This window comes from Zootermopsis nevadensis, unplaced genomic scaffold (assembly GCF_977971745.1).
Source record: "Zootermopsis nevadensis isolate Lab colony 2312 unplaced genomic scaffold, Znev_1.0 Znev_ptg000008l, whole genome shotgun sequence".
Classification (NCBI taxonomy): Eukaryota; Metazoa; Arthropoda; class Insecta; order Blattodea; family Termopsidae; genus Zootermopsis; species Zootermopsis nevadensis.
Window position 1 is genome coordinate 13,632,173 of NW_028259140.1, and position 18,296 is coordinate 13,650,468.

At 38.1% G+C, this 18,296-nt stretch overlaps 1 protein-coding gene across 1 annotated transcript; it reads left to right on the forward strand.

The window, feature by feature from the left end:
• Window positions 1-1,391: 1,391 nt before the first annotated feature.
• On the forward strand, window positions 1,392-16,649 carry LOC110829307 (uncharacterized). Its single transcript, XM_022062909.2, is given in 10 exon segments — window positions 1,392-1,434; window positions 2,376-2,477; window positions 6,486-6,634; window positions 8,096-8,185; window positions 8,187-8,221; window positions 8,602-8,768; window positions 9,099-9,296; window positions 10,700-10,886; window positions 11,247-11,354; window positions 16,171-16,649. Coding segments are annotated over 9 exon segments (1,113 nt in total). The 5' UTR covers window positions 1,392-1,434; window positions 2,376-2,416; the 3' UTR covers window positions 16,289-16,649.
• Window positions 16,650-18,296: the final 1,647 nt, after the last annotated feature.

Consider the following 18,296-nt stretch of genomic DNA (forward strand, 5'->3'; position numbering starts at 1 on the left):
TGGGGTCTCCTTAATTTGACAAAGATCCTTTGTCTGTGAAATCCGGCCTCAAAACTTGACGATGGAAAATACGTTCGAAAAGGGAAACAGCGAAAAAGTTATGACAGCAACTGAAAAATATATGATATCGCTTTGTGGATAAAAAATGTATATTCGTTAATTCGGATAGCCTTTATATTACGTTCAGTTTGAGATTGGTCTCTGATATTAAAGCCTGGTGTACCTGGCGTCAGTTCTCGTACGAGTTGGCACTAGCACGAGATTCCGTACGAGAACCACTACTGTGCGTTAACTTCCAGTATTCCATATTCAAATTACAAATCGAATCGAATGGTTCTGTGCATGTTTTGTTATTATTACAGTAATTTTATCGTTTTTAAAACGCACTTTCTTCACACACCAAAATTTCTGCAATCCGGGTGCGCCTTTCTTCTGATAGCGTCTCAGAATTCCCTAAAACATATTATTAACTCAAAGGCGCGTTTTACAATCGATGGCGTCTTAAAATCTTGCAAATATATTTGCATGCGTTCCTGCTGCGGTACGTTTTGATACTTGACTTAAGCGAGAAAGCTTTTTTTTTTTAAAAAAATTTTCGAGTGAATTTATAAAATATTTCGATGTTATTGTGATATGAGACAATGCACTTCACTGAAGATTAGTCTGCAGTTTCGCTCATATCGGTTCAAGCATATTCTCCCAGTTGATCATCCCATTTCACCCGAAGCAGAACATCACGGTCAGCCCAAAAGAAATCTGCAAAGGATTCATTGCCTCCCATCCATAATTCACACATCAGTGCATTGGGTTGCTGAGAAGAATATTTGGGCGCAAGGCATATGAAGTAGCGAGAAACTTGAGAAAACTACACAATGAGAAACTTTATAATTTGTAATCTTCACCAAATATTATCAGGATAATCCAATCAATGGGGAATTGGAGAAATGAGAAATTCACATAAAATTTTAATCTGAAACCTGAATGGATGATATCAGTTAGGATACTTTAGCGCAGACTTAAGGATAATATTAAAATGAATCTTAAGGATAAGACTTGTTTCATCCTGTTCAGAATTGAGACCACTTGCGAGCCCCTGTGAGAATGATCCTGAACCCTGGGCGGTAAATTTACTGACCAGCTGAGCGACTATCAGCTTCTGAAGAAAGAGTCAGCTCCATGGCGTTATTAATAAGACTACCGGATGCAGCAGTAGGGTAGTTGCGAGCATTACGGGGCAGTGGCAAACGACTCACCCACTCAGAGGCACCAGTTCACTCGCCACAACAGAGCGAAAACGATTCACGGTCACGAAATGTTATCGCTTCGGAAACACTCGTGCCTCCCCCCCCCCCCCCCCAAAAAAAAAACTTCCGTAACCTTCGTCCCTTTGCAGCTCCCAGCCGACAACAACGCAACGTTGCCCAGTGTTCACGGGTAAGCCAAATCTCTGGTCTATAAACGATTTTTCACTTTGTACGAACATAACCTCTTGTGGCCACCACCTAAGTTTTTTAACCGCATGGGGCAGAATGTATTTGAAGAGTTGATAATCGCTCTGCTAGCCTCTGCCTTTTATGAAATCAGAAGGTTGACCACTGTTCACAAATCTGCCACCAGTTCCCACCCTGACCCAAAAGAATCCGATCTACAGCCTCCCTCCCAAAGCAATGCCTTGAGATTCATTTTAATACTATCCTCCCAATTATAATTTTATAATATCGACCTTGCCATCATGCAGGCATTTTAAGGAGAAGCAGCATTAGTGACTTTCCATGTATGGGCCTGAAATGTTGTGTGGTAACATATATCTTTCATCCATGCTGCATAAATGAGGTAGTTCCACCCTCACAACTTACATCCCTTAAATGCAAATCAATATCCATCTCTTTCTTGGTCTTACAAGTGTACATATTCCACCAAAATACTGTCTACACTCATCTCCCCAATTCCAGCCACACATTTCGGCTTCCTAATAATATACGGTAAAATATATAAATCATGAAGTCTCTCATTATTTAATAATAAGTCAATAAATAGTGAAACTACAAATGAAAAGGGAAAACTGTTGATTATTCCCACGCAGTGTACCTACTCAGTTACGCAAAAGTTTATTCTCCCTAAGATCCATTTCAATATTTTACTTCCATCCTCACCCAGGTCCTTCAAATGGTCTCTTCTCTTCAGGTTTTATAACCGAAATGTTGTATGCCTTTCTCATCTCAACCTATTCGTGCTACATGCACAACCCAAATCATACTCCTTGATTTCATTACCCTAATAATATTTTGTTAAGTGCACAACAGTATGCATTACTGTAAACAGAATCCTGAAGTTACTGAGAGCAGAAATTTAGTCAGAGAAATTTTCATCCACAGCTCCAGTTTCACAACTGTCCAGTGGCAATCATATACCAGAAATGCAGCTATCATTATCATCATCAAGAATAATAACAGCAGCAGCAGCAACAGTAATTGATGGTACTCGATATTATTACACAATACATATCTGGACACCCCATCACAAATTCAGCCCTGTGCCTCAAATACAGTTATCCATGCAGGATTTGAGGTTTTCACAGCGGTCAGCCTGAACATTGCTGTCTTCTGGGTTATTGCGCCGAGTGGTCTGGTAGATTTATACCAGACTACTCGGTGCAGTAACCCAGAAGACAGCAATCTTCACAGTTATCCTCCTCACAATGGTTACAAAACCAGTGTTTACATTTTTACCACAGTTGACAACACAAACAAATTTTCATAATTTTCCTAAATCATATTTATTGCCTTGTCTGGAGCAATACTCACCAACAACAGTTTCAACTAATGTTCCAGGAAATCCTCTGGCTGATTCTTCATCTACACTTGTAGCTTCACTCTGTTCCATGTTATGCAAGTTGAATCTTGATTTAAATCTTTGAAACCATCCTTTACTTGCCTGGAAGGTTTCTTCTTGGGAGCCATCACCATGAGTTGATTTCAGGTTCTCAAACAAACTTCTAGCCTTAGCCTGAATTACTGCAGGGCTCACAGGTACATGGCAGCACATCTGATCATCAAGCCATTTTATCAGAAGCTTTTCCATTTTTGTGATGAGGCCAGCGCGCTGGCGAATGTATTTAGCTTGCATAGGGGCCTGACCTTTAACCTCTTCCAATATTCTGGCCTTATCCTTCATAATTCTTACCACAGTAGTGCGGGGAAGTTCCAATTTTTTAGCTATTTTGGTATTTGATTCACCATTGTCTGCCAATTTAATTATTTTGTATTTAATTTCCAAACTCACTGACTTTCTACTACGTTTCACAGTAGAAAAATCACTCACTGATGTGTTTTTCCTATTGCCAGTCATATTTAGCAAGGTTTAGATGGTTAAAGTCTGTAAATACACTTCAGAATAGGCTCCAAAAAATGTCACAATGGAAATAAAACTCCCTCACCAACACACGCTGCACTGTTTGGCTCTACTTGAATGGAACACGTTTTGTAAACTGGTCCATCGATTGCATCACATAGCATAATAAATGTAGGTCGCTGCAATCTGAGATATATCTGTAATGACAATAACAACAATAAGTCATCATAACAATAAAACAATAGTAATAACTGTGAGATTAACTAGAGCAGCGTTTCTCAACATACCACTGGTAGTAAGCGAGCCAATGTGGAGTAAGAAAATCAAAAGATAATATTAACATAAATAAGTTTTCCCTGAACGCATTTGGTTAATGATATATTTAATGTGTTAAATTATAATTAGTGGTATGCCAGCGAAAAAGGGTAAGAACCCCTGAACTAGAGGCATTGTGTAAAGATAATGCAAGGCAAAAGATTAATGAAATAACTTACAAATATGCTTCCAATTCCAGAAAAGATTTCAAATGAGTATGTCCAGAATATGACAAAAATACTCAGCAGACAATGACAGTAAGGTGTACAATTTTAAAATGTATTCTTTATGATTATTTGCCCCCTTTATCATCCTCGTTTATTTATCACAGGTAAAAATCTAATGTCATAGCTAATAAAGAGTGGAGACTGTACAATGCACAGGGTTATAAATCCTTTTGTTAACAACGTTACTAAAAAGTACAGATACTATACTGCTGAAGTATCTTCCTTGGTTTTATTACATGTTTAATAAAATGAGAAATGTTTTACACAATTTGTAGATTTTAATAACATCTATATTTTATGTCATGTATCAAATTTTACTAATGAGCCCTTTAAAAATTACGAAATTTCAACTTCAGCTTCATGTTATATTATATTAATAAGGGCCAACATGAAATTCACTCTTCAAATTACTGGCCTCTCTCCAATACTAAATTTCATTAAATACATAGTGAAACCTGGAATGCCTCTCTTGGTTCCTGTGCAAACTTAATCATCAAACTTTCTGCAGATCATCAACATTGGCTTTTCCAAACTGCCGATATAGTGGAGTTCCTATAGAACATTTTAAGCAAGAAATTCTAGAGCTAAAGTAATAAGATGCAGTAAAAGTAACCAAAGGATGAATGCATTAGATCATAAATGTCTAAGTGGTGATGCTGATGATAACAATACTTGTACAACTGAATTACCAGTCAACCTGATGTATGAAACCAGGAAGACCCTGCTCCTGAGGCAGTTCTGTTCTTTGTTGATGCAAAATTAATTTTGTGGTAAAACTGTCATAATTTCTGATGAATATCGAATGGTAACATATTAATGATGTTACAGACAAGCCATGATCAACATGTGGTCTTAATCCTCTGCCCTTCAGGCTGTCTGAACAAGCTGCTGTAACTGACATCACTAGCAGAATTAGGTTATGCCTATTTGGCATCTGCTGTTATCTGCCTAAAACTGTAATTCGATGTGTTCTATTTTACTTCCACTTGAAGATAACGTTTTTTTTTTTAAAAAAAAAAAAGGCTTACAGAATAATGCATAATATTTAAATCTGTCCAGGACAAACAACTGTGAGAACTGTGACACCAAAGTTAGTCTTACGGACTAGAATTAGGATTTCTGTGTGGTGCATGTGGGACCATATGTTGTCAATACTGCAGTGTGTATAGTAACACAAACTGCAAACACTACAGTGTCTACAACTATGAAACTGTTCATTAAACTGCCAAAATTTAAAAAGAAAAAACATACATTCACTGATAATTTTGGTCAATTCTGCAACATTCTCAAATAAGCTGAGTTGTACTGCTATGTAAGAGAATACCAGCTGATTGGCAGGCTCTGTGAACAGAATCTGTATGAAAACCTACATTTACATCACCAACATGGCACCTATGGCAAATTATTCATCACATAGCTTATAGAATCTGCTGCAACTATAGTTAATATTATACGCTTATCAGTTTGCTCCTCACAGCACTGTTTCAAGTCTGAAGATGGCTGTCTTCTGGGTTGTTGCACCATGTAGTGTGGTAATAGTTTACTGATGTTTCAGAGGTCCTTGCTGCCTGTATCATTAGGGCAGTCACCCTGAGCAGCAAGGACCTCTGAAACATCAGTAAACTATTACCATACTACATGGTGCAACAACCCAGAAGACAGCCATCTTCAGACTCACCACTGTGAGAACCTCAAATCATACACATTTCAAGCCTACTTATATTCTGTTCAATAGGTACTAATAAAATGCAGTACTTTCTCTGGAGACAGATTGAAGGTGACTATACGCATGCTTTCATTTCCAAGGTCTGAGAAAATCACGAAACCTTCCATTCATGTGCATTATGCATCTTCATAGTGAAGGGCTTAGAAAAAATAAAACTCAATTAAGACTCCTGATATCTGCACACCTCTCTTGGGTAATAGGAGGGTGGGAGGAGAGGTACCAGCATAATCATTGCTATCTACTCCTAAAATAAATCTATGTGACCTTCACACCAATCTGTTATCAGTTCTCATTTCTAGACTATTATAATGGGATAAAGCTGAGTCACTATATGGCATATAACTTTATCTGCAAGTCAGTTGCGTTTCACTGTTGAGTAAAACAGTGATTACAGGTAAGCTGACTATTTAATGACTTACTAAGTTTACTTATATATTACTGATCATGCTGTGAAGATAATTTTCTGATGATCTAGAGATGAGAATATTCATGGGCAGTAGACATGGAAGTGGCTCAGCTGTATTTCAAGTAACTGTACCAGGATTTACTTGGAAAGCATGAGGAAAATCATGCAAACTTCACTCCAAGATACAATTGTAAACAAACTTGTACTGTTATAGAAAGTGGTGCTAATGGAATCACTTATTTTCAGTGAAAAAACATGGACACCCTTGGATATAAATATAAATTGAACAATCACATCTCAAAACTCTAAAGACTAAAGTGCTAATTAACACAACTCATTAGTATTTACTGGTAAACTTAACCACTAATCTATGTTAGTATCAAAGTTACAAATATGTGAAGCTTCATCACCACTGCTACTGGCATGCTGCTTAGGAAGGGTATCAACTTTCTATTTACAGATCCCATGATGGAGGCTATACAGTTTGACCCCCAGAACAAAAAGCTGTCTCTCATCAAGGTTCCATTACCCGCAGATCCGAAGAAAAATGAAGTTGTGATTCGTGTGGCATATGCTGGTATCTGTGGAACTGATCTACACATAACTGAGGTGCATAACAGCTAATGCAGTTGTTCCAGTCCTTAGTCAGGGACCTTGTTTGCTTTCTCTCTCTCCCCCCCCCCACCCCCCCACCCCAAGGATCATATTGGTTTTGAGTAAGCAGTGTTTGTCGGACACTCAACTGTGGAAGGTTGTAGGCTTTTATTCCTCCTTTACCCAGCTTGCAGTTCATATACAGTAATATAAAACTGTAGGATATTTATGTGTCCAAATATGGCTAGTCTCTTTACTAATGAACTCAATCAAGTGAAAATAAACATTTATACCAATTTTAAAGTTTCAAGTCAGTAGCAATGAGTATGTCATAAGCAAATGATTCTTTTCAGTAACTGACACAGAACAAAAAGTGAAGTAGTTTTATTCTGAATAGTTCTAGACAACATTATAAAGATAGAATGACTGATTATTTGCAATTGTCCACAGGCTCAGGAATCAATTCACACAGAATGTTAAGTCATAGGGAAAATTGTATTAACAGAAATTTTGGTTCATGTCACTTCCTCTACTCTGCATGTAATGGATACGCTGCAGTGACCTGAACACCCATCTAGTCTGTAATAATATCCTGCACCTCAGTGAAGTTGGCATTAGTGGAAGGAAGGCTTGTATTATATATTATACAGAATGACTGAACATCCATGCAACCAATTCTGACACATGCTCCATTTATAAAAATATAAATGACATTGAAAACAATGCTGTATTGAGTGTTGGAAATGTCCACCACTTTCTGTGATGTATGCATATCATCGCTTAACACTGAAGGTCAGCCAGAATGCTTTCTGTCCTGCACGCTTCCTGTGCCATGGAAACGGTTCACCAAATGTGATACTGCCAATTGTTTTTGGCACAGACGACTCAGAAAATGTATCCCTAAACACTACATTAATTAAAAACAAGATACCAGGTAGTGTCTGACACTGAATACTCATTACATTGTGAAACAGTCATCCTTGCACTTCAGCTGTTGAAAGAAAACTGATGGACTGGTGCCAGCAGGTTCCAACATGATATAACCTGTGTGGGCTCTTTTATAGTCACAGTGATGTATGTTTATTAATTCAGTCAAATTGTACTGAATTGCAACCATCAAATATTTTAATATGGGCTACATGACTTTTCAATCAAACTGTACAATCTACAAATTTAAAACACTCGTGCATTTATGAACAAAGTTTAGAAGCCCAGTCACTGCAAGAAGTAATTTATTGTATTCTTAATTTGGACCGCAGGTCTCACTTCTTGTAAAGCAATGTCCTTGCAACACTTTCACACCAACATTTACCACCAGTGTTTCTTCTACCCAACCAAATTGCTTTATATTATGAGATTTCCTTGTGTAAAGAATCCTCATTAGAGTCTAAGCAAAAAACAAAGTTGTTCTTCAGATGTGATGCCTTGTTGTGCCACTGTCTGGTAACAAGCCAACTACGTCTCTTCCCATTCTAGGGTACGTTTCCCTGCCGTGAAACACCAGTCACTTTGGGACATGAGTTCAGTGGAGTGGTAACATCTGTGGGGTGTGATGTCACTCACATCAAAAAAAGGTGACAATGTGGCTGTGGATCCAAACAGGTACAAAAATGATTTGGTGGTGTTAGTACAGCAATAACAAAATACAGGAAATATTGCTTGGTAGAAGTTTACTAAAAAGCAAGCAAATAGTTCTGCATAATTTTCTTGTCCCACTACTGTTTTTACTACATTTTCCAGTAAAATTTTGTGCATTTAACTTCCTCCTTGTATACTAGAACTTATTATACAGTCTTTTTCATATGTTTCATTACCTGTCTTTGGTTCAAGTATTGGCACATGTCAGGCACTCTGAAACTTTGTTGAACACGTATATGGTATTAAGATACTGACACAGAGAATGAAGTGATGTAAGGACATAAAAGAGTTCATGCAATAACACAAAAGCAAACCAACATAAAACACCTACATTGACATTGCAGTGGGTGCTTCACATGTGATGCATGTCACAGTGGTAATTACCACTACTGCAGTGGTGGTGGGATTGACAAGATCACTGGGATATACCAAAATGGGGGGTGGGCAGAGTTTTGCGTGGTGCCAGCCGACCAGGTGCACAAACTACCCAAAAACATCTCACTCCAGCAAGGTACGTCTTAAGCTAACATACTAAGCAAGAATGTGAAAATGCTCCCAAATGGAACTAAATATTCTTCAATGCCACCATCAAAAAAGACTATCACTGATTGAATTTAATAGCATTCTCCTGACCTCCCGAGTGATGTTTCCCAAGAAAAACATTGTATATAACTTCCGTTTCTACATTTTCAACAATCACAACTTCCTTATTTAAATTCTCTTATAATAATAGTTGAAGAGTAAAAGCTATTTCCATTTTAGTTCATTCCACTGCTGTCATATAGAGTTGTCTGTTACTTGTGACGGACAGACATGATTCAACCTCTTATCTGCTGTGCAGCTGGTCTGACAGAGCCACTGTCATGTGTTGCCCATGGTTGGGACCGCATCACTCCCATTGCTGTGGGATCTAGGATCCTCATCCTTGGAGCAGGAATCATTGGCAATCTGTGGGCCAGTGTTCTGCACCTTCAGGGCCATCGCAGGGTAACAATCAGTGAGCCACAGGAAGCACGCAGGAAACTGCTTCAAAAGCTAGGTTTGTATAATCAGGACTATTTTATTTAAGTATTTATAGTTCATTTACCGAAGCTCTTTCTGTAACTCTGACTACATAGCGATGGATGAGAGGATGTGGAAGGAATCACTCTTGGTCTTATCCTAGCATTTGCCCGGAGGGAGTGAGAACAAAACAAAAACCCCAGTCACGACAGCCAGTCTCTGGGCCGAGATTTGAAACCTTAACCTCCCGAATATGAAGGAGTGTTAACCACAAGACCACAACATTCAGTTGATCAGGACTGGAAATGGTTACAGTTGCAGAATGATATGTAAGTTACTGAATGATCTGCACAGACAAGTAGAATCAACTGAGAATTTGTGACGGCATGAATGCTAAATACTTGGCAGCACTAAGGAAACTGAGTAAAACCAAAATTATATTAAATGACCAAGATTCAACTAGATACTCCCTAAATACAAGTCAGCTGTTTTATTGTTGAGGTACTTCCTCTACTTATTAGTATCTGAAATGTTTATAGAGTGACGTTATCAAATATAAACTGAATCTTTGTGTAATGTTCAACCTACTTGAAAATTAACTGTGTATTTAGGTGTTAAACAAGTCTACAAAGTAAGGGTGTGCATTTTAAAGTTCAGAAGGAAAGTGTAGTTAGGCACAACTTGTACATTTGCATGTGTACTACTAATAGATGTCTTTGTAACATGCTGCTCGATAATTTTCACATGCCCAAGTTAAAATGATCCTTCAGTTTCCACCAACACACCAAAATAATGCACATATTGCAAATTCTCATTTTTATACAAAACAACTGTGAGTTTCAAAAACCTGTATGCATGTAAAATGTCAGAAATACAAACTGAATAATGCCAGTGATGCTCCTATCTCACAAGTTTGCATGATTCCATACTAACATTCTTGATTTCAGAAAAATGGTGAGGTCTCACAGAAACAGTGTTGATTATACGGTTGTCTATAGTTCAATCAGGGACAGACGAAAGAACAGATGCATACAACTTGCTTACAGAAAATGAAAGAATAAATGGTTAAAATGTTAAAAAATATACAAGAGCAAAATGATCTATAACAAACAGAAACCTATCCATACACTGCACGCTCTACTCTCCACCTGCTTTTTCTCTCCTGTGTCACCACAATAAGTTCATATCAAATCATTAAATACAGAATGCCAGCATTAGATTCCATTTCTGGTTGCCATGGAAACTAGTATAAAGATGGCTGTAATGCAACACCATGTAGTCTGACAGATATTGACCAGCATTTCAGAGGAGCTTACTGCCTCCATCATCAGAGTGACTGACTGAGGCTGTAAACTCATCCAAAACATCGGTCAATATCTACCAAATTACATGGTGTTTCATCACAGAAGATGATCACCTTTAACTGCAGCATTGTTTCAGAAACTGGTTTTGAGATCATTACTCCAGATGAACTTAAAACATACCGAGCAAAGGACCTCAGTTGGGGTATGGACCTAGTGATTGACTGCAGTGGCTATGCCCCTGCCATGGAGGAAGCACTGACATACATCAACCTAGGAGGAACGCTGTGCATCTTCGGTGTTTCATCCCCCAAAGCAAAAATGAGGTGCAGTATTATCATTTGATTCAGACCCAAGTGCTTTTCAGCGATAAGTCCAGAGACCAGTCTGTGTGGTAATAAACTGTGTTTTAGGCATGTTGACAACAGTGCACCTATTTAGCTTTGCACTTTTTATCTATCTGCCTGTATGTAATGACTCTGATGAATGGAGTTTCATGAAATTTTATGTTGGATAGTTTTACAAAAATTTTCAACATATTTTAGTTAAAACCTGACACTTCACACGGAGCCTGGAGAACCCCATACATCCGGACAACCTTGACATTAATGGTGTTATTCAAATTCTGATGAATACACCAAAACTGTTACATTATGCCTACATTTCCTAATGTGTCTGTGTTGTAGTGTATCTCCCTACCTGCTTTACAAGAATGAGCTGAAGATCATTGCCGTTAAAGTCAACCCATTCAGCTTTCCCAAGGCTTTGGGCATGATTGATGCTATGGGCTCCAGGTAAGGAACAAACTAATCTGCTCACATCAACTGATGACTGTTTGTTGTTGTTTCTCGGCTCTACAACCCGGTTGTGGGTTTTCGCCGCCTCCTATTTCAGAGGTTTCTTGGTCTTAAAGAGTGCATTTATGATTAGTGAGTGACCAGCCCATTGACTCTGCACAATTTCTACTCAATCCTGATTTGACTGCCAGAGCCATCTAGCAGTTAATCAGGAGACTTGGGTGAGAAATGGCCACTGAATTTTGTTTACGAAACATCTCGTACATGCTCTTAAAGTTCTTTTACATGTCGTAAATCTACGACATGGGACCACCGGCTTTACTTCCACTCCGAAAGAAGTTGTGCTACAGATTTCTACCTTGGCCGGGATTGAACCCGCGAACCTTGGGTCCAGTGGCAAGCACGCTAACCACTAGTCCACCGAGGGGAACACCTGATGACTGTAGTACTTGTAAAAGTGTAAAAGCAGAAGGCACAGGTCCCAGTCTGTACACTATAACACAAACCTGTTACATTAACTTCTTCAAAAGAGAAAACCATAATACTGTGTTTCCAAAAAGTGATCCAATTTTAATTATATTTATTCATTAAACTATATGTCATATATAATTATGTTTGGTGTCACTACACAAATCAGTCTTGGTAGGAAAAGCATTTTAAACATGAGCACAGTTAGTATTCAAGGCCGTCTATTGTCATCCTTAGAAATAATGCACTGTGACCACAACTGCTGAAGTATTTTGTTTACTTTTTAAATTATGCACGGGCTGTTTCTACAATCAGAATTCTTAAGAAAACTTTAAATGAAATCACACAGGCCAAAATATGGAGAGTATGCTGGGCAGAAACAGCAATTCCTGAAAAGTGTAGGTAACTGGCTAGACAAAACTCAGTCATGAAGAAGCTAATTGAAAAACTCCAGCACTACTGTTTGCAATCCTCTGGGTTGTTGCGCTGTGCAGTCTGGTAGAAGTTTATAGACGTTTCACAGGTCCTTGCTGCCTCCATCATCATTGCCATGATGATGGAGGCAGCAAGGACCTTTGAAGCATACGTAAACTTCTACGAGACTGCACAGTGTAACAACCCAAGAGACAGCCATCTTCAGACTCACTGCCGTGAAAACCTCAAATCCTACAAAGTGAAGAGTATGTTTCATGCAGGACACAAGATCAAGCAGGTGTTCAGCAAGATTAGTTGCACTGATGCAGGCAGCATTAATCCTCTTTGATGCATGTGTAAGTAAATGGAAATCTTCTGCAAGGCAAATGAAGCCTTTTGTATGGTTAACAACATGGTGCTTCTAAAATCTAGTTACAAATGTACTAACTGGAATATTAACAAGCATGGAATGTTAACGAATACACATTTTAATGGCATTGTATTAATCAAGAAACTATTAGTTAAAGTTACCAGACTTCTTGATTTGGGTCCATAAAAATATAAATATTTCCTAGGCTAATTAATGTCACAAGACATCCATCCCTCCCCTAATATTTGAACTTCAATGGTTGCTTGACTGATTGATAACAGGATTAAAGTTGGTTCAACACCAGTTAATGTTTAAAACTGTCAATACATCAAATGGTAATTAAAAGCAAAAATCAAAAAAACATAATAATAACCTAACCTAAATTTTGTACCATAATGGCACGTTTCCTATTAAAAAGCAATAGTTTTGCCACTATAAATCAGACACCAAAGCAATGCAGTGGAATATGTAAAGATGTATCCTTCTCTTTATAATTCATTAATGAGGTTAACAGTGAAACTGCTTTGATACGAATGTCACAAATGCCTCTTGTATGGGTAATGACCAACACTTTCCTTTCTTTGCTTGCTGTCACACGCAGCTTGCGTCCGTTTGACCGGTTGGTTTAATTCTTTGCCTATCACTTCTATTCAATTTCTGACTTGTGAATATCATAGCAGAAATTAAATAAATTTCAAAAATAATTTTGCAGTACATGACCACGTTTATGTGTTCATGATTTTGAGGTTTATTTATATTTTCTAAGCCTATGAAACTATTCCAACAAACCTAGCTCACCTAACCTGTCTCGAAGCTCGGATTTCACTTAAAGTTACTTCCTAGTAACACACACCATTGTAACTTACCTCACGTAATTAATCACCAGATTGTAAAGATATGTTTAAAATCGTTCGAAACACCAGGAAGAAGAGGCCGGACTTGTTGAAAATTAGGAAGGTTCAAGCTTAACAACCCGAAACACGTAACTTTGCTTGTTTACAAATACCGCCCATATTGGTTGACAGCATTGCTGATAATGGAAGTTACGTAACAGGACCGCCAACTTAAAATGCAAATTAACTGAAAACATCAAATTTCGGTATAGAATCACAATCCTCTCATTCAGAATCGCATAAATGTATTTTTTATTGGAGGAATCAGCATGATGTTAAGCAGAACTGAAGAGCACGGCGTGACGGAAAGATGCGTACCAATGCAACATATTATGAAGGTGTGATAAAGCTCCTTATAATCTCAGTTACTGATGCGCCGACTCCACATATCCCCTGAAAAGAGCCTCGAGGTATCGGCCTGGATGCAATTTGTTGGGCATGATTGATAGCTGGGATTCAATTCATGATATGAGCAGGAAATTTTCTCATCAATAACATCCAAGCCAGATCTTGAGCCCACCCATCCTAGGCAGTGTGTAGTGGAGTTCCTTTCACAGGATAAATAAGCTGCAGCTTGAAGCTGATATCTCACCTCCATTTAGTGCTGAGACAGAGTGGGTGGAGTGTTACATCCCTTCTTAAAACCATAGTACTTGTGTAGAGAAACAATTTTACCTTCACCTTTACCTTATCGGATTGGGTCAACAATGTCTGGGCAAAAATATTAGGGTTCCATCATGAATTTAAGTTTTGGACAAAATAGTTTATAATAATCTTCTTGATAAATTTTTGATCTTACAAAGTTGTTCACATTGTACTGACAGAAAAATGACAGTAGAAATTGTTTTTGTGAGGTTACAGAGAGACAGAAAAGTCTTAGAGTCTAAACTTTGTGTATTAGGATACCGATTGTTTCTTCTTATTATAAACATCTTTTAACAATAATTAATATGATTAGGAAAATAACCAAACTGCACCGCATAACACCAAGAATACGTTTGCTGCATGTCCTGTTCATGTCCCTCTGTTATTCTCCCATTGCACGTGTGATGAATAAGGGCATGTAAGAATTTTGCTTTTTAATTGTCCTTCCAAATGGAGGAAAGTACATTGACTTCAATGTTAATTTTTCTGCACTTTTCAGCATGAAATAATGATTTCTCAAATGCAACTTGGAGTCTTCAGCACTTGATTGGCTGAGTGGATATATTAATAACTGGTATTTTAAATGTGTGTGATCTACAAACATGCTTTATGCAAGATAACCTGACTACATAAAAGTAAAGGCTACTTTATGTGAAGGTTTATATATAATATGATACTGTAAAAAAAACATACAAAGGAAGGAAACAGTAAACTCTTAAACTACATGAATCAATTGACAAGTGTAACAAAAAGTAATTTTGTAATTCTGCTAAAATATAACTACAGGGTATTTTCCAGATTAGTACTTTGTACAGCATATGCAGTTTACTGCATCCAGTCACATACAAGGTAATTCTTAACTACATTCATTAAATATAATGATCATGTCCCATTCCTAAAAAGAAGCCAGAAAGTTCATATAAACATACATGCAACCACTTCATTAGTGAGAACTTGAAGCATCAGTATATCAGATAAGTGAAACAGCATATTAGAAGCCCATTTATTTTTGTACTTAAACATACTTTAACAGCAACTTAATGTTTATAAAGTGTTTACAGAAGTTGTTTAAAATGCTGTTCACTATTTTGAATGCATAACTGAGCCCTGTGGAACAAAGAATTCTTGGTACTAGTAAACTGAAAGATTCCAGTCATGTCTTATTATCGTCACAGCCACCTGAATCAAATGTGAATGCTAGTCCTGCATGTTGACTCTTACAAGTAAATTATGCCCTTCAGATGCCCTCACAGGTACATGTGATGAAGAGTCCAAAAACTGCTTTATGTTGCAGGTGAAATGAGCAGGAGCTCCAACACGCATAAATAACACAGTCTGTTAAATTGCTACTGGTATATCCAACAGTAGTTGAGGGAAATTCTTCTGTTGAAAATGTAAACAAGACGCCCGAACGGTTTACACAGTAGCTCATAAGGTCCTATGATGAAATCAGCAGTTATTTCTGCCCAAACATTAATTGTAAACTGGTGCTTCATTGCTGCACCCCCTAACAAGACACTTACAACCGTATGATTATTGGAGCTTCTTGGCTTGATTTTAGGAGCAGAAATAAATCATGATATATAGTACATGTGTCCCGGGCCGTAGCCGCGCGGTCTGAGGCATTATGCTTCAGACCGGCAATATGGAATGCACGCTGGTTCGAGTCTTGAGTGAGAAGAAATTTTCTCATGAGCTTTCGACCAGTGTATGGGACCGGTGCCAACCCAGCATCGTGAGGAAATTGGAGAGCTACAATGGGTAGCGTAATCCGGTCAGGAAAACTAGCAATGGCTGGGGGTTCGTCGTGCTGACCACACGTCACCCTATATCTGGTTGGATGATCGTTTACCTCTGCTTAGACATGTGAACGTGAGGTCAGCAGTCAAGCTAGTCGGCTTTGGCTCTCTGGAGCTGTTACGCCACGGATTTATTTATATAGTACATGTAATTAAGAATTACCCCCCTGTATATTACATATTGAATTTCTTGTTCAATTAATTTCATTGCCTGGTGTGTGTAGGTATCTGGACTATGAAAAACTTGGCATCAAGACATACTCTTTGAGCCAGTATGAAGACGCGCTTCAAGCTCTCAAGGAGGGGACAATTGCAAAGGCGATGTTCAAGTTGGAGAAGTAACAAAACAGAGATTTAACTCTAAGCTATAAGAGAATGTAGACAGTACTGGAATTACTGTAATTCCATCAAAATTGTATTAATTTAATTATGATATAACAACAGACACATTGCAGCATTATGACACCATTTTCAATGCTCTTTCCACTTTACTGTCTGTATATTGGTCATAGGATTCATACACTTTTAGTACATAATGACAACAAAGTCTCCAGATCTTTCTAGAGGGAAGAAAGTAAAACACAGTATCATTATATCAAGTTCTTCCATCCAGAATGTCTGCTTCTGTCTTCCAGACCTTCCAAGAACCATAAAATTGTAACATTTAAGTAAAGATTAAATGATTCAATAGTAACATCAAAAATACCCTATTACTTTCAGCTTCTAAGAGACAACCCATACTGTCATCCACTGACAAAATTATATTTCTGACCATCAAGTGAGTAGTCAGCAACAAAAAGATCACAGCTGCCTCGTTTATTCAAAGTTATAGGACCACAATCAGTCAATTGGAATTAGGGAACGGCATGTCCTGCACGCCAAATATAATGATTTCACTGCCATGATTAATTAATTATTAGCTGTAATTCCTTCTTCACTCATACCAAATGATTTCCAATTGATTACTGGGTGTAAGTAACTGATATATTCTCACTAACGGCCTATTAAAAGATTAAATCAATGATGAGTAAATGTACTGACTTTCCACACGTCACATCGAACCTCTTCTGGTTGCTCATAAAAAGTGGAATGCCAAATGTGAATGTTGTCTGTGAATCTGTGACCTAATATATCTGGGCAGATTTTTTATAAAATTTGTTGGGGAAACTTTACATCAACAATTACCTCAAAACTACGTTTCATAATTGCGTCACTAAAAGAAAAATTCTGTTCAGTATCGCGCTGTACTGCTGACTTATCTTGCTGTTCTTCAGCACTAACCTAGCCATTATCATCACCGGTCGAGTTGTTAGAATTATTGCTACATATTAGGAAAGTCCTAGTGAGTCTAATAAAAATGTGCTTAAATGAAACCTGTAGCAAAATTCGAGTAGGTAAATATTTATCTGAGTCATTCTTCATCAAGAACGATCTAAAACAAGGAGATGCTTTGTCTCCCTTGCTCTTTAACTTTGTGGTAGAATATGCCATCAGGAAAGTCCAAGATCAGCAGGAGGGTTTGCAATTGAATGGGACACATCAGCTATTGGCATTTGCTGATGATGTTAATTTATTGGGGGACGATATGAATACAATAAAGAGGAATGCAGAAGTTTTACTAGAGGCTAGTAGACACGTGGGGCTAGAAGTAAATTCAGAAAAAAACTAAGTACATGTTAGTATCCTGTCAGCAGACAAGCCTGCAGAATCATATTAGGGTGGCTAATAAATCCTTTGAAAATGTCACAAAGTTCAAATATTTGGGAACAACAATAACAAATCAAAATGATACTCGTGAGGAAGTTAGGAGGAGACTAAATTCCGGAAATGCTTGCTACTTCTCAGTTCAAAATATTTCGTCTTCCCGTTTGATTTCTAAGCACCTGAACTTCAAATATACGAAAATAATTCTGCCTGTTGTCTTGCATGGGTGCGAAACATGGTCTCACACTCTGAGGGAGGAACATAGATTGCAGGTGTTTGAGAATAGGGTGTTAAGGAGGATATTTGGGCCTAAGAGGGAAGACGATGGGGCGTGGAGAAAACTGCATAATGATGAGCTTAGAAATTTGTAGTCTCCCCCAATATTGTCAGGGTAATTAAGTCAAGAAAAATGAGATGGGCTGGGCATGTAGCGCGCATGGATGGGACAAGAGGTGTGCACCAGGTATTGGATGGGAAGCCTGAGGGGAAGAGACCTCTGGGGAGACCTAGACGTAGATGGGAGGATAATGTCAGGCAGGATCTATGGGAGATAGGAGCTGAAGGAGACTGGATTTCGTTGGCCCAGGACAGGGTCTGGTGGAGGGCTTTGGTTAATTCGGTGATGAACCTTCGGGTTCGGTAAGCC